This window comes from Notolabrus celidotus, chromosome 11 (genome assembly GCF_009762535.1).
Source record: "Notolabrus celidotus isolate fNotCel1 chromosome 11, fNotCel1.pri, whole genome shotgun sequence".
Taxonomy (NCBI): Eukaryota; Metazoa; Chordata; class Actinopteri; order Labriformes; family Labridae; genus Notolabrus; species Notolabrus celidotus.
This window is the reverse complement of record NC_048282.1, coordinates 10480114-10507550: the sequence shown is the minus strand read 5'-3', so window position 1 is coordinate 10507550 and position 27437 is coordinate 10480114. Positions and strand designations below refer to the sequence as shown.

General features: G+C 41.2%; 1 protein-coding gene across 1 annotated transcript in view; it reads left to right on the top strand.

Annotated features, from left to right (window-relative positions):
- Window positions 1–22562, top strand: part of LOC117820971 (paired box protein Pax-7-like) — a 58430-nt gene extending 35868 nt beyond the window's left edge. Inside the window, exons 6-9 of the mRNA XM_034694932.1 lie at window positions 2276–2441; window positions 3601–3800; window positions 18148–18415; window positions 22447–22562. Of these exons, the coding sequence (XP_034550823.1) occupies window positions 2276–2441; window positions 3601–3800; window positions 18148–18415; window positions 22447–22562 (750 nt within the window). The remainder of the gene's footprint in view (window positions 1–2275; window positions 2442–3600; window positions 3801–18147; window positions 18416–22446) is intronic.
- The last annotated feature ends 4875 nt before the right edge of the window (window positions 22563–27437 follow it).

Sequence of the window (27437 nt, the reverse complement as noted above, 5' to 3'; positions counted from 1 at the left end):
TTAATGCACTTTTAGTTTACAACCATTACCTTCAAATATCTAAAGAGCCGCTGGGGTTCAACTTTGAATGTGTTTTTGTGCATTATAAATATTCTCATTAGACAAAGACATTGCATGAAAACACATTAATCTCAATGAAAAGACATGCAGGATGCCAGATTAAGTTTTAGGATTATTTAATTCCATGGTCCTAATTTTGTTCATGCAAAAAACAACACCAGAAACATCCTTCCTCTCTTAAACCATGTATAATCGTTGGTTTAAAACTTTAAAGCTCCTGTAAGGAACTTTTGGTTTGTGAAGATTTTGGCGCCCCCTGTGGACAAAGTATTTAACTTATCTCTTCACATGTGTAAGTAGTGTTTTCTGACAGCCATTCATCCGGATTTTAATCAGATATCAAAAGTATCAAAGGTTGGGAAAAATGTTTAAAAAAGGATGTTTCATCAATATGTTAGTAACAGCCTTTTCTGACACCTACCCCCATCAGCAGTGTTAAAACATGTACGTAAATACATTTCTCCTCTTGTTGCTGATGGTCTTGTTTGTTTTTGTTGGTCATAAAGAAGCGTCAGTGTTAAATCCAGGCAGCTTCACAAGCAGTGAATAACTTCTCACTGGAGCTTTAATTGAAGCATCTATTTCCAACCTTAGGTGACAATCCTGTTTTTAGCTTGTTTGGGTCTCATCTTAGAAAGCTCTGCAAACAATCACACCTTAATCATGATTAGAGATGATCATTTAAATATTCATATTGGTCTCATTTATTATTATTTAACAGTTATTTTCCAAGAATATTCCCACTTAAATACAAAATCTGCTTCATGAAAAAAATCCTGGTTAAGACAACAAGAGACAGACCATTAATGATGTCAACCTGTGCTCTTTTGAGATGCCTACATGTAGTGCTTTCTTTTTGTGAAGAGATTTTCATATGGGGGAAAAAAGTATCTCCCCATCCCTTTAATAAAAAAAGATTAATTCAAACAAGCTTTTATTGCTTTTCAGCTTTTTTCGGTTTTGGGAAGCACTCTGTTACCTTTATTGAAAAGTGCTTTAAAAATAAAATTATTACTACTTATCTTTTCAGCCAATAGACTTGCACATTAAAGGAGAATGACCCTCCCACTCAGTCGATTAGTGGGAGTAAACAGAGGTGTGCATGCAAGATGTCAGCTATTTCTAATATATTCTGCTTTGTTAAATCAAAAAATAAGGCATTTTAATTCTACATCAGTGCTGCAGTATGTCTCAGGTTTTTTTTGAAGGACAGCTGCAGAGTTAACCTTTTCACCCAAGAAGAAATATTCACCAACATGTTTGTTTGCACCAGCAAGTCTGTCTGCTAGTGATTACCATCCCTTATTCATCTGTCTGCTATTTTACATTAATACATTTCATACTTTTTTTGCAATAAAATGATAGAAATCTTGAGATATTCTTTTTTTTACCGTGATACAGGAGAAAAGAAAACAAGAAATAAGTACATGATAGAATCTGAAAGTTGAGAATCTCTTCTCTTTTTAGTGCCTGTGACTGTTAGTTTAATTTTTTCAGCATAAAATACGGAAACAGCTTCCTCAGTGTGAATAAAATGTTGTTAACTTGAGTTTTCCCTTATCATATTTTATTATTTTCAAACTGGACCGTGTCTTTTTCAAACATTCGTACATCAACTCTTCGTGTACCTCCTGATATTTAAGGCCTTATTACATAGAGGAAACAGAAGTTTTACTATGATAGTTTTTGCTACATACTAAAGGCTGGTAGACTTATCAAGGAGTCTTGTTCTGAGAGGCACTTCAAATACTGCATGTGTAACATCATTTTATCCTCCTCTGTTACACTTTCAGATCAAGTTTCTAGATCAAATCAAACTAAAGTGTTGTGCCTCCAGTTTTAAATCCTCTGCACTGAGCATAAAACCTTCAGGCTGGAAGTGTGTGCGCTGCTTTGATCGCTCATGTGTGCAGCATTTAGCTGAGGGACGTCGACGCCTCCTCTCCCTCCTCTTTTGGCCTCCATTCATCCTTTTCAGTGTGCATTCAGCCAACTGGAGTCAATGAGGAACAACGCATGGTTAACCACACACACTCGCTCCGTTTACACATAATAAAGTGCACACACACTTCTTTGACGCACAGTTTACTTTCTCTTCCGTGCCAAAGATCAATCAGCTCTTTTTTTGTTTGCGCTCTTACTCGGAGAGGTCGCTGAATGACCAATGAAACTGATGATCCCTGTTTGTGCTCTGTTGCTATCTTGTCTATTTCAGGTGTGGTTCAGCAATCGGAGAGCACGGTGGCGAAAACAAGCTGGAGCGAATCAGCTAGCAGCATTCAACCACCTGTTGCCAGGTGGATTTCCTCCAACAGGGATGCCGACGCTTCCTACGTACCAGCTGCCAGATTCCAGCTACGCCACCAACACTATGCCCCAAGGTAGGTCACGTGACACTTATACAGTTTATTAGTAAGGCATGCATTTAAACCCACATTGCAAACTCAGTTATAACTTGTTGGCTGAAGGCTCTGACTCAAACACCCAAACACGTGAGGAAAACCTTCTTAATAAAAGACAATGTGTATGAGATGCTGTGAAATAAAAAAAGCGACACCTCTCTGAAAAAGAGGAAAAAAGAAGAAGAAGAACATTAGCGCTGTGCATTGTGGGAAACAGTACTCAACTGAGACTGGTCCGCTGCATACTGAGACATTTTCCCGAATCAGTGTGACATCTGGGTAGTTTTGACATATTGTAGATTTTGCTCTTGTTCACATACTACATACTGCATACTGAATCTTGGCAAAATCAGTATGTACTGCTAGTATAGTAGACGGTTTCGAAAACAGCCAGTGTCTGCAATGGCTTGCATCATAAGCTGGTTGCCGTAAATCTGACTTTGACTGCTGTAAAACACATTGCTCGGTAATCCTCTGCAACTCTCAACACCTCGGATCCTGCAGGAGTGTGAGAAATCTTTCATTATCTTTTAAGTGAACTATGCTCATGTGCACAAGTTCATGCACAACTGGGAAAATAAATAACATAAATAACTGCATAAAAAAAGTAGATCCTGCAAAACAGAAGACAAGTATTGCTGCTATGAATTAGCAAAGACAATATCAATTAATGCAGATATCCAAACTTCACAAAACAAGTCCAAACAAAAGATCTGGACAATAAAAACTGAATGTAAACTAGAACTAAAGTGTGAGTATGGAAGAATTAAAGCAGCTGTCATACCAGAGAGAGTATGTCTGATATGAAGAGTATGATGGAAGGAGGAATACAGCAAAATACCACACTGATATTTGAAGTTTAACTTAGTTTCTGCTCGCCTGAAACCCTGAAGTTACTTGTTTTGCTATTGCTTGCTTCACTGTGTCTGTAAGAGTATTTAGCTTCTTAAATGAAATAAATGTTGGAGACAGTTCAGCCAGGACACTTGAGACGCTGCTGCAGTAACAGGTCGCCTCGTCGCCTGCTTCTTTTACCCTGACCAACCTTCTTTCAGGCCATGCTGCTGCTGCTTCTGATAAATATAGCCTGGATGTTTTCAGTCCTACTACAGATGTTTTCTTTTCTTTTCCTCCTCAGACGGCGGTGCTACAGTCCACCGTCCTCAGCCGTTACCTCCCTCGACCATGCACCAGAGTGGTCTTTCCAGCACTGACAGCAGCTCCGCGTACGGCCTGGCCTCCAACCGCCACAGCTTTTCCAGCTACTCCGACTCCTTCATGAGCTCCGCAGCACCCAGCAACCACGTCAACCCCGTCAGCAATGGACTCTCCCCACAGGTAAGAGCTGCTGGACCACAAGAGTGTATAACTTTGTTGGTATTAGATGGTTTAGGTTTGGGGCTGATGGTAGAGGGGAAATTATAGCATGCACCCAAAGAGAGAGGACACTCTCTGGTAGCTGCAAAATTATCTCATTTTGACACTTACAGTACTCCAATTTTTGTACACTGGTTCATCGCTTAAGTGCAGAAGCTTTCTTGTGCTTGTCTTAAGAGGTCGTGGCCTTGCAGAGGAGGAGACTCCTTATGCATTTGAGGTTTTAAAGGTCACTAATTCTCCTGAAATGCAGGCTGGTTGCTCAATAAAAGATGGTTTTCCTGTAAATTTAGTTTTTGGGATTCACTTTTGACAAATGCATGAATCTCATTTTGTCAAATGTGGATGTTTTTGATTGGAATCAGCAACTTTTTCTGTCTCCAGTAGCACAGAGTATTGTAAATTTGTTTTAATGTGAAGCACCAGTGACACAGAAACCTTTGAGAGTGATGTAGATGTAGAGAAAGGAGTGATGACATCTGAATTTTATGAATTCATCGAGTAGAATAAACATAAAAGTCTTCAATCAGGAGAATTCAAGTCCAGTTTGAGGCCATCTTTTATGTCATCTTTTATGACATGATACACTGATCATTGAGTAACTGGTGGTTTTCATGCCCGGATGGTCTTTCGTTGCCTGAGTTTTGAGAGATACTTTAGACGGACAGCATCGGGTCATCTCTGAGCTTGGCTGCCATGCCATGAATCTTGACTTTAAACCACTCGTTCCTCGCTGTTAACACAGTTTGTCTCATTCACTTCAAAAATAAATCTGTGTCAGTGTGTCTGTGTGTGACAGAGAGGAGGGAGAGACTCCCTGTGTTATCCTGTCTCATAAACAATAACCATTTCAAATGAGACTTTGTGTGATGAGGGGGGACTGCTCTCTGGCTTCTGCTCTGACTGTCCGACTGAAGGGGAAGTTTGATGCACAAGCACTGGGCAGTTCAGCCTGCAACAGGCATCACACTCATTCTAACAGGCAGGACATAAGATTGAAATTATCAACACACTTATCTGGGATTACTCTTAAATTGTTTTTATATGTTTCAGATTAGTTTCCACTCTTTTTTGTTTCTTTAAAAACTAGAGAGAAACATGAGGGTAAGGTAGCCAAAGAGGAGGTTGTAGCAGGGAGCTGCATCCCTGTCCGTGAAGAAATGAGCAAAAAAGGTTAACATTTTATTTCTTCGCTTTATGTTCTTACAAGGATTTTATAAAGATCTGCTGCAAATATAAGTAAGAACAGACTTTTCCCATGATTCCAGCTTCCTATGTGTGACAGAAAACAGATAATGTTTTGGCTGTGGGCGTATTAAAACATCTGAGGTTATTTGATTTAGGGTTTTGAGAGACTCTGGTCGACATTTTCACAATTATCTGACCTCTTCTAAACTAAACAGCTAATCAATAAATAATTAACAGATTAATCAGTAATGAAAATAATAAGTGTTCAATGAAGCTCTTGTGTTACAACTCTGCATCACATGAACAATATGTGAAACTCAGACTGAATGCCCAGTGATTGGTCCGCTGAGTAGCTCTGTATTTCCTGCATCTACAACATTTCCGATGTCACAACCTTTGCAGATTCAGGGGCTGTCTTCTCTGACGTCTCCTTCTCTTTTCTCTTTTGCAGTGTTCAGAGGGAGTATTCAATCAATCTTTATTTATATAGCGCCAAATCACAACAAATGTTATCTGAAGACTCTTTACAAACGGATCAGGTCTAGACCGTACTCTATCTTATATTATTAACAAAGACCCAACACCAAGTCAGGATAAGATCCAGTCCCCTCTTACAGACAGGACTCAGTCTGATCTCATCTTAATCCACCATGAGCAGAGCACTTTACAGCACTACTTACAGCGGCAAGGACAAACTTCCTTTAACAGGCAGAAAACTCCAGCAGGATCAGACTCATGTTTGACAGACATCTGCTGAGACAGAGTTGGAGAGAGGGATAGAGGGAGATGAAGAGAGAGAGAGAGGGAGAGAGATGATAGTGGTGGGATGGATTGTAGTAGTTTTAGCAGCTGGATTCTGGCACGTCCACAGCAGCAGGCCGTCTACGGCAGAGATCCGGAGGAACCTACGAGACAAGGGAGCTCAGGGACTCCAGAAGGTCTATCGTTAGTAACCTTAATGGGACAGGGAGAGTTAAAGTAAGAGACAAGCAGACAGAGGAGAGAGAGGGAAAGACAGGATCCCAGTGTGTCAGTTCTCATGGCAGTCTGAGCATAGCATTCTAAGCCTATAGCCATCTGAGCCTATAGCAGTCTGAACCTATAGCAGTCTGAGCCTATAGCAGTCTGAGCCTATAGAAGTCTAAGCCTTTAGCAGTCTGAGCCTATTGAAGTTCAAGCCTATAGCAGTCTAAGCCTATGGCAACATAACTAAGAGCTGGTCCAGGCCTGAGCCAGCTCTAACTATAAGCTGTATCAAAAAGGAAAGTTTGAACCCTCCTCCTAAAAGTAGAGAGGCTGTCTGCCTCCAGACATCATGCAGAGTGATGTGAACACTTCCATGCTAAATATGTGATGCTCAGGACAGCATAGATTCAACACCAACATATAAACCAGGGTTGAGTTGGTGCCTCAGTTGGGCCAACCAAGTCAAAGAAGTCTGGACACACAGCTCTCTGTGCGATCTGCATTTATATCATCATAGTCTCTGTAACATCGAACATCATAGCTCTGTTTTTGTGCATTCTGAGCATGATTGCAAACATCAGCTGGATCTTTGCACATAAGCAATAATTGGAAATCGAATGCAGTGATTTTTGAGAGTGAATATAGTACTGCAAAACATATAAGTACAACACTTATGTGACATATTTATTCACATGAATGGCTCCTTCTGTGCACATTTATACGTTGGACGTGTAAATTGAATCCATTAAAGTCGTGTTACCGTGATCTAAACAGCACCAGCAGAATGGACTCTTGGAGGAAACAACACACACTCTGCTGGCCTTTAAGAATTTGGTTCCAAAATACGAAACTGACAGCGTAGAAAAGGCCACAAAACACCATTAAGAGTGTATGAAATGAAAGCAGCTGTCAGCGTTTGTTGCTAAACTCGACAGATAATTCAGGTGATTTGACGAGATTAAAATAGAGCGACCGCTTTACACTTCCTTCAAACATCATGTGCACAGTTTGTGATTTTATGCTGTTTTATTTGCTTTAAATCTGAGTTCTGCATGGACAGCTCTCAGGTGTATTTATGAGCTTAAGCCATGACTGCTTTTACCACCAACTGTTACCTTTACATGTGAGAACCAACATATGAGTCGACTCTGTGGAGAAAATCCCATCAAATTTAAAGCCAGTGAATTCATTTGATTGAAACATGAAATGCATCCGCCGCTGCATTCTGTGTTTATTGTCCTCTCCGTCTCATCGTGAACAGTGGCGAGTCCCAGCTGAAGCTTTTCCATTATGGGTTCACTGTGTTTGACCCTTTCATCATGTTCCCAGGCATTTACATGAGATAACAATGTAGGGAGAATTTCTTAAGATCCCACTTCAAAATTGCAGGGAAACCATATGCTGCACGTCTGACAGGCAATAATTCAATTTGAAGCAGCTATATTGCATTTGGAATGTAATTCACACGAGCCATTTCAGCGCCTCCTCCTCTGCGATTGAATGGGAAAGAATTAGAGGCCGACTTTCATGTGGAGACGGAGTGTGTGCAGCCAATTCCAAGTCTTATTGACAGGAAGACAAAATGACAGTATGAAACGCCATGCCTGTGATGGCACTGCATGTGTAAATAGAAACCTAATTCACAGCTTCACCATCAGAGTTATAACACCCCCCTCCCCCCTTTTTGAGAAAGCTGCAAAATATCCTTTTTTTAAACACACTTTTTGACAAATTCCCATAAATCTATTTTGCTTTAAGTGGTGAGGAGGGTTTTTTTTCTTGCCGGACCACTAATCCGTTTCTGTCAGGTCAAACAACTCAGTGACCTGCTACTGGAGATGAAACTATTACTTCCCACAGTGACCCCGACACTTCAACACATCACACGAGTAAAGACGACGAACACTTTCCCCCTCTCTCTCTCTCTCTCTCTCTCTCTCTCTCTCTCTTTCTCTCTCTCTCTCTTTCTTGCCCGCGCTCTCATTTCCTCTCCGGTTTGTTGTGAGCGAGGGAAGATTTAGCCTGCTTTGGAATGGTGGAGCTCTCTGGCTCGCTATTTGATGTCGGGGTGAGAGATAGAGAGAGAGAGCGGGCGAGCAAGGATAGAATAGAGTGGGTTTCAGTGTTGGGGGATCAGAGCTGCTTTGGTTCTCCAGCTCTGTCTCTTTGATCCATATCCCCAGGCCTGCCTGCCTGCCTCGCTAACTCAGGCCTCTGCTCGTGATTCCTGACAACTGTCGGCCTGAGATAAGGAGGTGGGGTGGGGGAGGTGGTGGAGGGGGCTCTCCTACCCCCCACCACCTCTTTCCTCGCCCCCCTATCCTGCTCACTGCTACCTCATGTACTTCTTTTAACATTAAAAACCTACATTTAGGAAGGAAATATATTCAGGAACCCCCACCGTTAAAAAAAATACAAATACCCCCCTCCTCCTCCTCCTCTCTCGTCCTTTCCCTGCTCCTGTCCTCCTGCAGTTCATAATGTGTTGACACGGCTGCATGCACCTGAATGTCAATGAGTGCGATGCCTAATATTAGTCTCAGCTGCTATTAAAATTTGCAGTACTAAGCCCTTTGACTGGGCACGCTGTCAACTGGCACGATCCCATGTCAACAAATCAAAAAGGATGAACACATATATTTACATCATTCCCATAATGAGGAGCAGAGTGGGGGGGTGGGCAGCAGGGGGGAGGAGAGGAGGGTGGATGTTAATTAGAAATCGCCTGAAAAACAGATGCAGCTTCAGTTTGGCACCAAGCAAAGCAAGGAGCTTTATGAGAAATAAATAAATAATAAGACAAGACCTACTCAAGAAAGCTGCCAGAAAAGCAGAGGAATTTAAATCATACCCACTGATGGAATGTTTGTAGGATATATTTTTCTTTATTTATCACTCAGAGTCTTCTCCTCTCCTCCTCCTCCCTCTGTGGAAACTAAACAGAGCCCAGGGTGCTGTCTGACTGACTGAGTGGGTAGAAAAGTGTTAAGCCCCTCTAGTTCCCGAGGTTCAGATGAACTGTGGGCGTTGACTTGCTGCACGAAGCCAGCAACTACAACCTCAAAACTCTCCTCCGCTCTTTAAAGAACTTGTACCATGACCACAGCCAATGCTCCATTCTGATTGGCCAGAGGGTGTGTGTTATTTTCAGATAACTTCCCGTCTCTGACGTTGCGTCTCCTTCAGCTTTGCAAACATGTTGATGCAATTTCCTTAAAGGATAAACTAAGTTGAAAGACGCTCTGCAATCAGTTGTCAGAGTTCAGGACTAGGGCGAACATTTTCATAATGTTTGCACCAAAAACACAACAGTATGACTCATTTGTAGGTGGCTGCACCTCAAGTGTCTGTAATGAATCTAACAGGAGATGATTAGGAGGTCTGATGAAGAAGCAGAAGACTCATTCACACATGCAAACCTGACATTTTTCTAAAATATTTCCAAGAGCTCCAAAGTTGTCTCGTCCAGCAGAGATTTTCCTCTTGGATATGGTTGAGGTGGGGGATGAGTCTCAGGAGGCAGGACATGACATCCAAAGTCCACTTTTAGAGCCACATGATGGAGGATATGATTAAAATAAATTATAAAAAAAAAAAAAAGTTAAGTTACATATTGGGTATTTGTTTTTGCTGCTTTGACCAGAACAAAAAATGTCCAAACTAGCTACAGAATCAGTGACTCCTTTGCAGTCCTTTGTGGGCCTCAGAAACAACATTCACCAGCTACAGTACAGAAGCTGCTTTAAATAAGAAAGTATCCCTACACACCACACTGGCTGTCCGTCTCCCTGTGATGCATTCAGGGCCCAGCTGCCTGCTGTTTGCAGCAGTCCTCAGCCTGTCAGCCTCCAGCTGAGAGCAGTCGCTCTATTTATTTACATGTCATTACAGCGAGGAGGAGTAGATATTAAAGCTGTCAGCTGCTGTTTGACCTGACATCCCTCAGCGGACCATCCTCCTGCTGTTTGAGCAAACAGCTCCTGTCTGCTTCAGTTCTCTGACTCAACCCCAACACGCTCCATAAAGAGCCTCTTGACCTGAGATCATTGAAGGTCTGCAGTTAGTTTGGAGTGATGGGAATAAAAGGATTGGAGGGAGAAGCGGGGGAATGTGTTAAGAGCCCAAATATGGACGGATTGCTGCCGAAGTGGAATCTGGAGAGTGACAAACTTGAAACCCTCTCAAAAAAAAGAGGAAAAAAAAGGATCTTATATCTTAAAGGGTTCGTCCTATAACTGAGAGATAACACATAACCTCACAAAGATGCTAATTCTAATGTCAATATTTCTATAAAAGTCTCAAATAGATCCAGGATAAAACTCCTGGAAACCAAGAAATAAATACATTTCATTAAATCTACGGAACAAAGTTTAGAGCGTGCATATTCTTAACTTAATCAAATCAAATAAAAGGCAACAATCTGCATCTCTGTGAGTCTTAAAATTAGCAATTCAACATTTTTTTAAATCATTTTAACAATTAAATTTGATCTAAAATGAAGCAAATGAAAATTAAATGGTATGAAGAATTCCTGTATTTAGAAATTGACTATTTCAATTCCACATTTTGTCTCAAATAAAGATTGAATTAAGGGGAAAGTTGGTGATAAATTGCTTTAAAGTTTGTAAATGTATTCTGGTGTTGTGTGACATTTTAAGTTCCCAATTCAAGAACATATGACATGCATAAATCTTTTTTTCTCTCGTGTTTAAGGTCAATCAGTAAAATGACTATAATGCAAAGGTAAATTCAATTAGCCTCTTACAATCTGCACTTCTGCAGCAGCATCACATATGGTGCATTTCCACCAAGTGGTCCGGTTTGGTTGCATTCCCATATCGAACTGCACCATTCGCTTCACTTGGTAAGTGTGTTAGCGTCCTGATGGCTCCAGAAGAACTTGATTGATATAAAGTATCGGCTTTATATCAGCTACACTTATGTTAAAGGCATGAACAATATAACAGTAAAACACTTCTGGACATGCTCGAACACACATCGCCACCTTCTTCCCTCCTCTCTGCCTTTGTTGTCGCCTCTGAATGAGGATCAGAGGTGGAACGACTCTGCCTCATCATCACGCCTCCGTGCGTTACACATTGCAGACGAGGCATATCAGGGGTGTGAATATCCCGCCGTGAAGTAGCAGTAAGACCCAATCCTCTCATCTCTCTATAATAGAAAAGTAAGGACAGTGGTATCAATAATGACCCACTCGTTAAGGACTCTACATGCTTCATGCTTGATCAGGACTAAAAGTGGGCATTTGCCGATAACTCTGCAGATCAAGATTAAAGTCATTGCACTGAGACGTATCTCTGACTATATTTAATTAGTTTGCTGTAACTTAAACAAACTTTGTTAAACTTCAACCTCTGATGTGAACTTTGATTTTCCTGGAACTTCCAAACGTCTCACTTTAACTACTTTCAAAGACTTCAGATCCCCTCTCCATGTTTCCTGCTGTTTGTGGCCCCTCTGGTTACATCACAGGGACACGCCGAGGTCGACGTTATTTGTCCCTGGATTAAGTTTGTTTCATCAGAAAAGGTAAAATGAGATTCCACTCTCACTTCTTCAGGTTCTGGCTGCTTTTGTTTGTTGTTGCAGCTCTGAGTGTTTTAATATCTCTTCTCCCTGACATTGAATTTGATTTCTTTTTCATCACTGATGGGGGAGTTGGGATTTTCAGGATTATGTCCTCTGACAAAAAACACATCTGCTTATAGTAAAATAGCACAAGCTGATTGCATAATTACCTCTGATTGCATCAGATACTCTGCATTCAACAGTGACGTGCTCAATGCGCTTTGCAATTACTGTCTGACTGATGATTCAATAGAAGATAGTGATAGATCCTGTCTGACACCAGCTACATGTCAACATCAGCCTTAATCCCGGGCGCTGTATCCGCCCACATCCGCAGCTCAACATGACACTGTGAGGTGAATCATAATGAAGCCACATATTATTTAAATGCAAATATTACAGAGTAGTGAAAGTTAACATCAAGAATGAGTTAATCCTGGATTGTCAAACGTCGTACTATCTATCCACTCGCAGTACAGTCTGCTCTCAGAGATGGCTGCAGCTGGAATACAGAGCATGCAGTCAGTCTGTGAAGAATAGTGAACATGACATGTTGTGAGTGGGTCGCGTACAGTTTGAAAAGTTGTCACAGCTCGTTGACGTGTGGAAAATTATGCAACGAAGACTCTGTTTCTATACCATCTTCAAAACAAATTCCTGCAGAGGCATTTCTTCTTTCTTTACAGCTGACATGTACGATACAGTTCTTCTGCAGGAAGCATAAAGATGTTGGTGTTTAAAAACCTGGGCCCTATGTTTCATTTAACATATTTTGAGTCTACATCTCCTAAAAGTTACAAAAAAAGGCCAGAAAGGCTTTCTTTGATCTGGACAGGAGCACTGTTAGTCCTGCAGCAAAACACACCCAATCAATGTGCAGTGAAACATGGGATACAAGTTGCCTGTTGGTGAAATTCAAGAGGGGACGTTAGCCTTCAAGGACAAGAAGCTCAGTATGATCCTCTATTTGTCAAGTTTTTACTATCACAAGCTTCTATTAGTACAATTTCCTTTGTGCACAAAAAAACCCGCTCTCTTCTTCTTCTTGTTCTTCTTGTTCTTCTTGTTCTTCTTGTTCTTCTTGTTCTTGTTCTTGTTCTTGTTCTTCTTCTTCTTCTTCTTCTTCTTCTTCTTCTTCTTCTGGACGGATCATTTTTGGTGGCCACTCACTAAACACAAAATTGCACATGGCTGTTACTAGCTTGCTGGTGGTGCAAGATGAATAGATGCAAAGTTAATATGCATATTATAATCCATTGCTACCAAGTCTGCTCTGCTAAATGCTGAAGGATACTACACACTGCACCTTTACTAAAAGAGACAAGGTGTTAAAAAGTGGCTGGTTCACTTATACGGCCAAATTCATCCAGATCTGTGTCAGATGATCTGTTTCAGTTCTAGGCAATGTGTTAACTTCCACTGGATCCATTCAACTGTGTTCCAGCTGCGTCTCTGATCTGGCAGGTCGGAGCCCATCAGATCAGAGACGCGGGACAGGAAGTCAGGCACCGAAACAAAATGAAAACATCTGGTTAATTTTCAGAATAAAACACTGTTATCACCAGATCGTATTTCACTTAACTACAACAACAAACCGTCATGATGAGTGGAGCCAGGCCTGGAGTCAACAGGTCAGAGGTTTTCAGAGGAAAATAAAGACAACATGGATGAGGAGAGGAGGAGGATGATCTAGTAATCACTGCAGGAAAACCTCGGTCATATGACTCCAGCTGTCCTGCTCCGTGCTCCGAGAGTGCACAGACCCGGGCCACAGCACCTCAGATACGGACCAGACACGGATCTGGTGGAAGTCCCACATAAGTGTTGCTATGCATTCCAGCGTGGGACTGTTCACAATACACAATGGATGGGGCAAATTTTCAATCCCATTAGGTCGTGTGCAGTGGTGGCAGCTGCACTAGGGGGTCAAGGCGGCGCATGTCCCTGATGAAGAAGCAGCTCTTATGGTGCTACCTTCTCAGTTAAATACCTCTCTTTGCATTTGATATGGGTATGTTGGTTCCACATCTTCTGAAAGTTCTTGTTTAGCAGCTGATAGTCTCAGATTGTTATTTAGGATGTTGTGTTTTGCGAAGCATCCTACTATTTTACTAAAAGCTTTGTAGGAATTCCAGCAGAAACAAGTGCTCATGTTTGATTTAACGACCTGGTGCATGTTTGCAGGGATTACAGCCGCTTCAGCTTAATTCATGGTTGCCAGTTTCAGTAATGTCATGCAGTAATTCCAACCTCAGAGCTAACCTTTTACCTTGTTGATGGTTTCATTGTGAACTGGTGGGACCTTTCTCATGTGTTCAGCTGTTCTGATTGGCAGAGGAGAGTAAGAAGATGAATTACAGAAAGTGTTACCCATCATTCTTTGACAACTTTCTCGATGTTGCATTCGTTTGTACTCATAACAGAATGATGGAGGAAGATGTTAAGTGAAAGTAAAACCCTGCCTCCTCGTACCCCTCCACACACCTGAACAGCCTTTGCTCAAAGTGTCCGTGATTGATGAAAGTTTGTCAGAGACATTTCCAACCAACTCCAACACGGGACAGGCGTGAAGGCAGTCGGCTTCAGGTGGTTTTGTTAATCCAATAAGCGCTTCCTTTGAAGCACACTGTCACCTTTAGCCTTTCACATTCACCTGCACCTGACTCTGTTTTAGGGCCCTGAAATCCCCGTTTATCTCCCAGCTCACTATTTTAAAACTCAGTTTGGTTTCGAGCGGCAAGCTGAGCTGGATAAATGACGAAATGACAAAATGTGGAGGACGGGGTTTCAAAGCAGGGCGCTGAAAGGTTGAAGAGGAGATCTGAATGGAGGAGATGGTAATGTGTGGCAGAGAGATAACTGCAGCACATCTGCACACCTCCGTCCTCCTCTCATCTCTTCATCTGCTAAAGACACCTCACACAGGTAGAGACAGAGACTTATCCACTGTCTGTGAGTCACTATCCGTCATCCTTTGGGTGACCTTGGCTTCTGTACAGTGGAGCGTCATTGCATTGAACATACACTAATTATGAGTCATACAGAAGCTTAGTTTGCATCAGAGCTGCAGATTATCAGACCCTTGATGCTGCAAATGTCGAGTTAATGGCAGTTTACAACTACTTATAGTCTCAGTGAGCACAACTTACCCACCTGTCGATCAACTCAGCCACGCCCCCTAATTATTTGTGTGCATAAATCTTCACCTTGATTTTATCAAAACAGATGACCTTGAAATGAGCGAATCAGACCTTAAAGCGAGGGGTTGGTAGTCACGGAAAACTAGTATGAATTTTAATGTAGCATTTCCTCAGGACTCCGTCTAACCCTGTATTCTTATCTTCTCATTTTATTTGTTTGTTTGTTTGTTTGTTTTCGTTTATTTACAAAGAAACAGCATATAATCATTATATGATTATGTCAAAATATAAGGTTTCAGAGCAGAAGTAGCAGAGCTCTTGCTAAAGTAAAGAAAGACTTAACCTTCTCGTCTTTTTCTGTCGAAACACTGTGGTCATTCTTCTGTACAAAAAGCAGAAGTTATGCACAATCTAGTTTACATCTTTATTTGATGATATAGTGATGTTTATAAGGATGTAACCCGATGATTTAAAGCTACATTTCTAAATATCAAAATGTTAAAATTCTGCTCGTTCAGTTGCAACAATTCTTCATGCAAAGTTTTTGAGTTTTTTAATATCGCCTGTGGTCATTCCTGCACCATTCTCCCTCTTTTTATACCATGATTTACATTAACCATTATTCAGAGATGGTAATTCAATCCTCTTGAGTATTCAACCTGTTGCAGCTCCTCAGAGTTCCTGTGTGACCAGAACCAGAGACATATTCACCTGGTTGCTTTGAAACACCTGATGTGACATCAGTATTTATGCTCAGACACCGTGCATGCTCCTGTTCTGTAATTGTGTTCTGCTGTGAACACATTCTGACACACCGGTCACCTCGTGGATACCGTCTGAGTGAAATGCATGCTGTGAATGTTAAGGAGCCCTGCATTAGCTCCTGGCTGCAGCGTGTGTGTAAGAAGCACTGCTATCAACGAGCTGCAGCTGCAGAGCTCAGACACCAACAAAGAAGAGTGTTTCCTCTGACACGAGCAGAAACAAAACACGGCTTCATTAAAACAGACGAAGACATTTGAATAATAAAACAGGAGGAAACTCTTTGTCTGGAGTGATCATTTATCTGAATAGGAGCATATTGTGTTCATTTACACTTCACTCTTTTCTTCGAGGTTTGAAGAAAGCCTCTTTTCCAGTGTGTTTGAAATGAGAGTTGTGGTGGAGTAGATTTGAGACTCAAAGTCACACGCAGTAGTTTAATACCACTAAAGCTACTACCTTGACAAGGATATGCACCTTAATGAAGTTCTTGTATGGGTCTAAAAATGATTTAAAGAGATTAAAACATTTGTTCCTTCAGTGAAAACATAATTTCTTCACACTGAAACTAACCTCCAGGTATCGCAACTGTTTGTTCCAACTTTGAGAAATACATTTGAAAGATTTAAAACCTTACAGTAACCTGTTCGTCCTGCTGTTGTTGGCTCAGCTTCAGACAGAAAAGTGAGGGATGGGGGAGGAGAGGAAGGGTTTGCAGAGAGACAGAGGTTGAGGAGTAGAGCCTCCAGGACCCCAGGAGACGTCAAAGCTCGGCTCGAGCTCGGAGGTGAGGGGTTTCTAGCTGTCTGACACCTCCTTTCAGGGCAACAAGGAGGTGGCCTGTCACCGCAGAGCCGCCCTTTGTGGAACTTGAAAGTGGAAAATTATCCAAATCTTCATATTTAGCATAAACTCACTGACTTCAATTAAAGGTGCTTGGATTACTGGAGTGAAATATTTTGACAACGAGTGCAAGAAAGATTCCTCCCAACAGCAGAAGAGACAGAACACTGAGAGTTGAACTGTTGACTTTGCAAGCGTGTAATGTTCGGCATCTTTTTCACTTAGTTAATACAACTTCAATGGACAATTAAAACTGAATGTTAAGATTAAAACTGGACTAGATCTTGTTGACAAAGCTCAATTGACTATTCAAAAGCTAATCAAACTGACAGCTAATGCAATGTGTTGGAAGATTATGAATATTCAGCCAACAGAGGGATCAGCGAGTCTGCACGCAAGAAAACTAAATGATTGGTGGTAATAATGACGTGATTCCCTCAGTTAATGACTTAAAGTGACTCCTTTAACTACTCCTCCAGTTAATCGTTTCTTCTATTGATTTATTTCTTGATTCTTAGGTTTAATTTTCTGCACTTTTTCCTCTATTTTTACTTAATGTTAGTGACTTCATCACGCTCCAAGATCTCAATTTTCTAGATGCAGTGTCATCGTAAACAATAAAAGAGGAATTTAATGCAATGAAAAAGTGTGAGCAGTTACAGAGTGTTTGTGCAGTTTGTTTATTCTTCAAATAAGTTCGTCTAACCTGTTGGGATCCAGTGGGATAAAGCAGCATGCCTTCACTATTCAACAAATGCCCCAGAAAGTGAGCACCAAGCTGCAACCTTAAATGTTAAAAAATGAGGCGGAAGAGGAAGTGGCTGTAGATCCTTGAGTGTCCACTTGAGGCTGGCTCCAAAGGCCAAGGAAGGAACACTAACACCGTGATGTCATTTTTTACTACGTGTAGATAACAGACAGGTAGTCTCCATTTGATGAGGCAAACACTTTTGCATCATAAGGGGTAAGTCAAATTTACAGAAAGGCTGAAGGTCTGCGTCAGCTTCACCTCTGCCTGTTTCTAAATGACCCAAAGTCAGATTAAGTCAGCATTTTCAATATGGAGACTGACATCGTTTGGCTAGAAACCAATGAGTGATGTCATCCATATGTGGTCTATGGTGAGCACACATGAGTCAGGTTGCTCATGAGCAAGGTACAAAAATGTGTAAAATAATCATGGTCTCTGCAGCACTAACATTATGATGATACCACTCTGATCCTAATCCAGTGGGTTATAATGAAATGCTAGTACTGAAAAAATGTAAATGGGCACACATTAGTTAAGTTGCTCATGAGCACAGTAACTTCTACATATGATACACATACACTTGAAATGGAAAAAAACAAGAGTGATGTTTGTTGCAGGAAGTGAACAAGTCATACTGTGGCAGGATGAGAACTCAAGTTTTGTGGCAAAAAATCAATCACATACTTGACCCATTTATTGCCCCTCACCAATTTTGTAAGACCGAGTTGGATTGTCAGTTACTTGCACCACCAACCGGCCTAAGCACTTTGCAAACTTGATAAATGCAGGTCATTGTTGTCGGTAGTTTTATGACCTTTTCCAATGAAATGGCTCAAAATGAGAGTTTCTGCTGATGGTAGAAATTGAAGAAAAGGCATGGAAGTTATGACAATCAAAAGCTCCTTTAGGTAGAAGGTATGTTTATTCAGGGAGCCTAGCTCTTAGATTACAAAATGTTTTGGGAGCACTGCACCAAAGTCTGAGATTGATCCCAAAACTAATTTGTTGCCGTTTACCAGAGTGTTGAGTCGACCCAGCCTTTAAAAGCGTGTTTTCTCTCTGTCTGCAGGTGATGAGCATCCTGAGTAACCCCAGCGGTGTTTCCTCACAGCAACAGCACGACTTCTCCATCTCGCCGCTCCACAGCGCCCTGGACTCTTCCCCGTCCAACACCATCTCAGCCAGCTGCAGCCAGCGTTCAGCCGAGTCATCCATCAAAACGGTGGACAGCCTCCCGTCGTCCCAGTCCTACTGCCCCCCCACATACAGCACCACCAGCTACAGCATGGACCCTGCCGTTGCTGCAGCTGGATACCAGTACAGTCAGTATGGCCAGAGTAAGTCCTGCTACGACACGCCAACACTCAACTTGATACTCATTCTGTCCCTGACTGATGCAGCATGATTAAGCCACTGAGTTAGCTCATTTCACCACTCTCCTCAAATCCAGATTTTCAGGAGTGTCTACAGATACAGCAGGGAATATCAGAACAAGAGACAGGTCTCAGTCACAGTCTGAAGTGGATATAAAAGTTCCAGCTGAAGGATTCATCATGAGCATGTTAGCATTGACCCAGCATTGACTTGTTGGTCACACAGCTAGGTTTGTATTATTTTTCACAGTATTGGAAGCAACTTGAAATGTAGCAAAGTGTAACATATGAGATCCCTTGGCAGGTCAGAATTAAAACATCACATTGTTAAAATGCATGCACACATGCACATGCACGCACGCATGTGCACACATGCACACACACACACACACACACACACACACACACACACACACACACACACACTCTGAAATACTACTGTATTTCAAGTTAAAAGTATTAAATCAGTGGTTGCAGTGTTGAGTGTCCTTTAGCCGACTTTTCAGTTTGATTTTGAAGCTGCTGAGAGAATCACAGCTCTTAATATCCTCTGGTAAGGTGTTCCACTGAGTTGTGGCTTTCACAGAAAAAGCTGACTGCCAAAAGGCAGTACGGCGAAAGGGAACATTGCAATTTCTAAACAAATATATTCTTGTGGATTTAATGGAGTCCACTGAGCGGAAGTTGATAATTTGACGCAGTAGAGGCAGGGTCAAACCATAAAATCTATAATATATCATGATATATGATGCAAAGTCAAAACCACACAAAACTAAAAAAAAACTGCAAAATAAAAACACAGTGTACGCTGACTTAACAACAGAGGTGCTCCAGGCCTGTAGGGGGCGCTCAGAGGAACCATTGGTAATTGACAGGAGAGGACGACTGTGCCCCAATGTCTACTGTCCAAAGAACAACTTCATGATGTGTACAAAATCAGCTCAATGATGTTAGCTCACTCTGCCAGCTGTCAGGCTTTATATACAAAGGTTTTTGTTAGCTACAAAGCTCAATTTAGTCTGCAACAAAATTAGGCCCGGTCATTTTGTAAACCGCTTTTCTCAGTTTCTTGTTCAGTTTAAATAAAATTTAGATGGGGGAAATGGCTCACGTCACTCATATTTGCAGCGTTTTTGCAGTGTATGTTTTTGCAGTGCGCCTGATGTTTTGACATTCCGCAGCACATTCTTACATCTGCAAAATGTTTCATGTGTTTTGGGACTTTTGCTTGTTTTTCTTTCTAAAGATCATCCGGACCAGTTCAGTTCAGATCAGTTAGCCTTGGTTGAGTGTAGGTCTATGATGAGGTTTCAGCTCCATATCTCTGCTTTAAAGTCAGAAATTCATGAGGCCCATCCACAAACCAAACCCTCTTCACTCCTACTTTCTCTTTCCAAACAACACGCTGCAGAGAATGTTTGCAATTAGTGTAAATCACGAGTTATGGATTTAATTTGTAAGTAGGAGGCTGTCCTTGGTTCTTGCTGACGTTAATGATGATTTTAGGTTTTTAACTTCTTTGTTTTTAGTTTTGCTCCCCACATTTTTCTTTAAAGTGAAACAGAATCACTGCCAACATTACACCTCTACGATTCAGGTTATATGTAATATAACATTTCTTTAAATCTGAATCTTTGTGATAATGTAAGTGATCCTCGGTGATGTGACGTCCGTGGCCCTCCACCTCCACCTCTCCCTCCTGCAGACAGATTTAAACATTTACTGCAGACATTTGACTCTTCTCTTGTTCTATTGCAGGAAGCTCCTGACAGATTAAAGTACATACTGTCAGAAGAGCTGAGGTGTGAGCGTGTGTGTTGCACCTGTGTTTGTATGCGTGTGAGTGTGTGTGTTATCTGATAGGCTCTATCTACGAGGCAGAGGACTCTCAGTGTGACTGCTCAACAGGGATTTAGGGTATAAACCTGGTTGACAGGAAAAACAGCTTCCTTTAGAGGGCCTCACTAAACCCTTGTGGAACACAAACACATACACACACGCACACACACACACACACACACATACACTGCTCCCCCACTAGCTGTCTGGGTGACTGGCATCTTGGCAGACAGACCTGCCCACCCATAGGTGCTCTTCTTTCTCTCCTTCCTCAGTGCAGAGTGACAGCCTCCTTTCTGTGCACGCTAGCATCCTAACTGGCGTGCCTTATCTCCCCCCGCGATAGCCACAACACACACACACACATACACACCCAAACACACCGTGTCACATCACATCTGCTGTCAGCCCTCCTCTCTCCTGCCCCATAAAAGGGAAGTTATCAGCAGCTGAACCGGGGAGGGGCGACATCCAGCGCTGCGAGAGGAAATATGCTGAGCGTTAATGCCAGCTTTCTAAGAGGCGCACTTCTTCTGGAGACTACCTGCCTGCCTGTCTGTCCGTCTGTCTGTCTGTGGAGACGAACTGTTGGTTGCTTTTGTCTGTCTGTCAGACACTGTGTTCACTTGTCAGTTTGTGTGATTAGACACACAACAAACCATCCTGCAACAACACAATACGTGCTGCAGGATGAGTCTGGTGATTGTTTTTCTGCTTGTTTAACAAATCCCACGAGCATGAGCCAAAACACGTAACTTTCAAGAACGGTGTCCTTCTTCATGTGCTTAGTGGTTACCTCATCACTACAAACACATCCTGCTCCACTAAACACTTGATGGCGGCCAAAACATCTGCACCCTTTCCTTAAATGTTATATTTTGGGGCTTGTATGCCTTCATCCAGAGAGGATAGGACCAAAGATTGGGCAGGAAACAGGAAGAGAGTGGGGAGCGACATGCGGGAGAGGGCTGCAGGTTGGAATTGAGCCCTGCTTGAGGACCACAGCCTCCATACATGGGGTGCGCCACTTAACCACCGGGTCAAACAGGCGCTGATAAGTTAATTGAACAAAAAACAATTGTTGAAACTGATTACATCGAAAGTTTCAAGTGTTACTAAATCAATCTTGTATGTGAAGAGAAACCTCCTTTTAGAACAGTTAAACAGATAATTAGAGTTTATAGTACTTAATAGTAGTTTATAGTAACTTAATTCTTATTTTTAACATCAACAGAAAAAAAGGCATTTAAAGTTACTCAATAATAAGTGTTAATTGTACTTTTAAAATTAAGTTGGTGACAATTAAAAATAGCTTTGTATGTTCTCTATAAGTTCTTGTTACCCTAATGTTAACATAACTTTAAGATTCAAGATTCAAGAAAGCTTTATTGCCAAGTGAGCTCGCGCACACACAAGGAATTTGACATGGTGATTGGAACACTGGTACTTGACAACAAGACAGTAAGGACACAAAAAGACAGTAAGGACAATACATATAGAAACCTAAAATCTATTTTAAAAATTCTAAATAAATATAAAAACACTATCTGTACATGAAAGGTATAGAAGTTCTTTTAAAGTCATGAAATAAGTTAAATTAGCCTAAGCCGGAGTGCACATTTTAGCAGATGAATATAATGATAAAATATGTTATGGATACTTAGTTTAATTAAGCTGTGCCAACTTCCCTTTAATAAAAAAGATCCTTCATTCCAACTCAATACAGCATTTTGAAGTACTTACATTTTTTAAAACTGATTACATCATTTTTTTAAATAAAGTTGCTTAAACTTAAAATACACGTCAGATAAACCTGCATCCTTGAAATTACTTTTCTATATTACTTGTTATTTTGCCAGATATTTTCTGAAGAAATAAAACAATAACGCCGACATTATGTTCACACGTCTTAGCAGTAGTTGCTATGTGAACACATGAACAGGGCGATATCTGCGATGAGATGAAAGGAAGCACTTTGTCCACAGGGGGCGCCAAAAACTTCACACAGAAAGGGTCACTCAGAGGAGCTTTAAAATGAGCTAACATGAACTCACTGTTAAATAATACAGGGCTTATGCTTTAACCAGCTACTCAAGGTAAACAGTGTTGTTTCTTTTGTCAGTCACTAACTCCCCCCTCTCCTCTCTCTCCTCCAGCAGCAGTGGATTACCTGGCAAAGAACGTCGGCCTGTCCAGTCAGCGCAGGATGAAGCTGGCCGACCACTCGGCCGTACTCGGACTGCTGCAGGTCGAGACCGGCCAGGCCTACTAGTGCTCACCTGACATATCAGAACAACATGACACCTGGTCACCAGCACAACCCACATCTCCAGCAACCATCCATACTAGTCTCCCAGAGAGAGTCTGAGTGTGTGTGTGTGTGTGTGTGTGTGTGTGTGTGTGTGTGTGTGTGTTTCATAGCCATACTTTCTTTTTTGTCACTGCTTCTCCTGGGTTCGAGGATTGAATGATGCAGCCGTTCAAGCTTTAAACTTTTTTTATGGGACCAACCGAATCCAAAACAAGGATCTCCACTTTTCATTCCTTTATGCTGTACAGTAAACAGCACTGCACCTTCATTTGGATGATATCACCATAACCCGATCTCACATCAGTCTGTGAAACAGTCACTCAAATTTATTGCATTTTTCTTATAGGTACGTGGACACTAATGTATTTTCCTTTCGTTTCAGTCGTCACAAATTAGTTGCAAACTAATCTTTACATTTAGAGTATATTTCCAAAAATGTTCAGGAAGGCAGATGATTTAAAATGCAAAAGTAAAAAGTGTGCAGGTTTTTCAGTCAGGGGCTCCAACAAACTTTCCACTAAGAGAGCAGAGTTTGAGTCCTGTGTAGGACAAAAGTCAAAGTCTTATCATTTTAACAGGCATAAGTTATTACACTTGACTTAATCACTTTCTTTCATAGTTTACTGAATGAAATATAATATATCCAAATATGTCTAGTGTTGGTTTTTTGTGCCTGAACATACCAAACTACGACAATTATGTTTTGGTTTTCTAAAACTTGGGTTAAGTTTAAGAGTTAATGAATCATAAAAAGGTCCAAAAGTGATGTAAAGAAATAGTACATCTCAAATTCCAAGTCAAGGAGGACAAAACTCCGGTATTTTGTTAGTTTATTTGCCTCACATAACAACAGATAAATACTTACATATTTCAGCACAAGGCCAGCTTCAGAGAGTTAGGGTTAAACTGAAAGAACAAGTTCCATCCAGTAAAATACACAAGAGCAGAGTCCCTTCACAGCTGGAGGCTCGGTCCACATTCAAGCCACAACAGCCAATCTTACATTAAATGGTAATGTAAGTGATAAATCATTTTAAAAACATTTTAAGCTGAAATCATCATTAAGTTCATTTGGTGTCGTTTTGTTGGGCCGACTTCTTAGGATATAGAAGAAGGATATAGAGGAGGATATCACCTCCTCTCACAGACCTTCTCTATCTCAGAGCTCAAACCAGGAAGGTGTATTCAACATTTGGGGTGCGCAGTGAGTTCGTACAATCACTTAATTTGCATTAAATAAAATGTTTTTTTGACTGCTGAATAAATTAAAATCCAGCTAACACTTGCTGTTCCCCCAAATTCTCCCGCCTCAGCTTTAGGTTTAGGTGAAGACTCTAAATTCACATATTAGCATGACTATTTCACCGACTGCTGTGCGACCAGTTAGGCGTCCACTGAAGCAGAGAGCGGCTCAGATGTGAAACACAAACTTGATTTAATCTTTTACAAAACTCTCTGAAAATACTTCTTCATGTCATTTAAACTCATTTTTGTTCTTGATTTGATTTCTGCTCATGGCTGCAACCTCACAGTTTGCCATCTGATCAGGAGTGAGAATTGAAACCAAGCAGAAACAATATGTGCTTTCATTAAGAAGTTGATATTAAACACTAGGGGTGACCCCAAATAGTCGAATATTCAACGATTCGTTCTAAGGAGCCTTAGTCGACTGCCAATCTCATAGTCGAATATTTGCATATGAAACATGGATCATTCCATTCAAACCATGGGGGTGCTCAATGTCAAATTTTACACTATTTTCCTGTTTCCCGTAAAAAATAGTGTCTCATATATCCTATTTTGATATAAATATAGACTTATTTAATGTAAGTCTGAGAACAGCTCTTGCAGTGTTAAATCTCCCCTGGTAATTAAAGGTGGACTCTCCCATTTAGCGGGAGCTGTGGAGCAGACGTAACTCAGCTGGCCTTTAAATCTTTCTAAGTTCATGGTAGCTCAAAATGTCAGAAAATCAAACTTCAGTTGATCCTAAAACTAGTGATGAAGTTGAGGAGCAGCTTCATGAAGAGGGCTGTGAGATCAAGGATTACCGGACCACACAAAAACTGTACGGGGCCAAAAGAACGAGCAGGAATACCCAAAGCTGCGCAAAGCCTCAAAAACAATCCACAGCATCCCATCCACCTCCACGCCATCAGAGAGGATATTCCCAAAGACAGGATTTACAGTCAACAAAGCAAGGAGCGCACTTCTGCCCGTAAACATGATGGTTTTCCTCGCGTACAATTTGAAAAGACTCAAGCGGACAAAGACGCGATGAAAGACTGTTTTAAAAGGTACAGTTAAGAGATTTAAAAACCCTTTAGCTGGTTCAGGTTTGATTTTGAACATTACACAGATGTTTAGCCTTAAGTTGGACAAACTACCCTTTGCAATGCTGCTCACCGCTGTGCGAACACTGTTTAAATATCTCCTGATTATTTATTCTATGCTGGCGCGTTGTTCCATGTTTAACGGATGGTGGCCTTATTTGAGTATTCTCTCCATCATCCCCTCGTTGTTTTTGCAATATAGATTTAAAAAATCTAAGTTTTATACTTATAATATTCTGTTGTCCCTTTTACTTTAAGCTGCAAGTCTCTTAATTGTAAAGGGTTATGTGTAATATTGTCATGCGGTCACCATCATGCAGACTTTGGGTCAATAAGGAAAAACAACAAACATTCGACTATTAGTCGACTATGGGCAAAATCCGATGGATCAGATTCGACTAAGCAAATCCTTAGTCGGGCTCACCCCTATTAAACACAAATCCTGGCTGACGTTTCTACAGCTGTTTTCACCTTGAGACAAATCAAACGCCCTACACACTTTCTGTTTGTACACTTGTAAACTTTATAGATTCTGAATATCAGCAGAAATATTGGCAGCTTAGATATGAAGGTTACAGGTGCCCATTTGTGGATGTGTGTGGATGTGAGTGTGTGAGTTTGTGAGGGAGATAAAAACCTCTGGAGCAGACTGATACGGACTAATTCAGCCGTTCCTGAAGAGACGTCTCTGTTCTGACGGTGCAGTCCCTCTTATCAACAACAAGACCTCCTGAAGAGCTTTGCCAAGAGTTGGAGGTCAGACAAGCTCCTGACTGAGCCGCTGACATTCAGCCGGACGATCGCTCCCCACGCGGTTGGAGCAAACGTTTCTCCAGGCAGCTTAGGACCACTTCTTTTCCTTCAGATTCCACTTCATTTCATCTGGACTTTTTGTATTTGTTGGGGAAAACAAGCCCGGCGAAGCACTATGAAACTGTTCATGATCACGTAACAGGTTTCATTACCAGCTGCAGAGAGAACAAGGTCTTATATTTGAACCAGGCTTCTATTAGAGGCAAGTCTTTACTTTAGTTCTTCCATGAGGATATTATTATCACATTTCAGTGAAAGAAGCCTTCCTGTTGTCTGATCTCCTGTTTCCAGCTCTTAACCTGTCAATAAGGCAGCTCGGACAGTGACCCAAAAGATGATGCTGCAGGTCGCCCTCTAGCTAAATTTCTGGACATTGTTTTGATGTGCCACCAAAGTCAGGTGGAATACAAAAACGTACACACTCGAGCATTTATACTAGCTATATAATGCACGTTTGGGAATTTGGTAACTACTTCTGTTGGTGCTATTTATGCCGAAAACAAGAGCTTTTACTTTCTGTTTCGTTTGTGAGACTATGGTGTCCAAACTGTTGGCCAAAAAGAACGAGTAAGTTATCATTTCCAGGACTCATAATTTCTGAAATGTTCCCCAACAAGCTTTTATTGGTAATCAAACTTGACATTGCTTTCCCTGCAGACTTATTTATTTCAAAGTTTGGATATCCATTGCTGTTTACTTGAACAAGAGCCTGTGCCAAACCAAACGTATATACGTCATGCAACCTGAGAATTAACATGTTGCACAAATTAGAAAGAAGACAACATTTGCACTATAAGTCTAACCGTTTTATAAAATGCAGCCGGTTTTTGGAGGTCTGTCAGAGAGAAGGAGGACCAAACTTATTGTAAAAGCAAAGTCCACAGAACGTGTTGGAGCTCGCCTGATAGGGATGCATGATATTGGATTTTTACAGAACTCAGATAATTTCAAACTCATTTTGGCCGATACTGATACTCTTCCAAGCACAGCCTGAATCCTCCTCCACACTGAGTGGCTGGTTATCAAAAACAATGATGTTTGTGTGAAGCTCTTTTACCTTTGCATAGTCGCTTTTATATTTCTTAGCTTCGTGGAATGACTGAAGTTTCTGCTCTAGACAGGTTTTACATTCAGAAACTCGTAGTGCTCCAGGATGATGGTCATTTAGATATAAAATTAAACTGGTGGTGTTACAGGAGTGTTGTTTGCTCCTCCTCTCATCACCTGAGCTTCCCAAGCTTTGCTTATTGCTATTTTTCTATCTGATTCCGACACTTAAAAATACCTCAATACAGCCAACAAGTTGAACTTGTTGTTGATGTGCACAAGCTGTTACTACTTGCACATAATTAATGCACCACCCTAAATATCAGCATTTATTTCCACATCTGCTGATACGATATCATGCAGGTGATATCATGCATCCTTACTGATTAGCATTGCTGTGTATCCCAGCATCGGGCTTGACTATAGCGCCATCTTCTTGGTTAATACCCCTCTTTGCATTTAACAGGCACCCTTTTCGATGTTAAAAAAAAAAGGTATATAAATTGCATCTCAAAATCCACATTTCACATTATTTGATCCACAAGGAAACTGAGCTAGATATTGCTGATGGGTTTACCTGGATCTTTGTATTTTGAAGGGTAAGGACACTGACCGAGCTGATTCATTCCACAGGTTGGAGGTG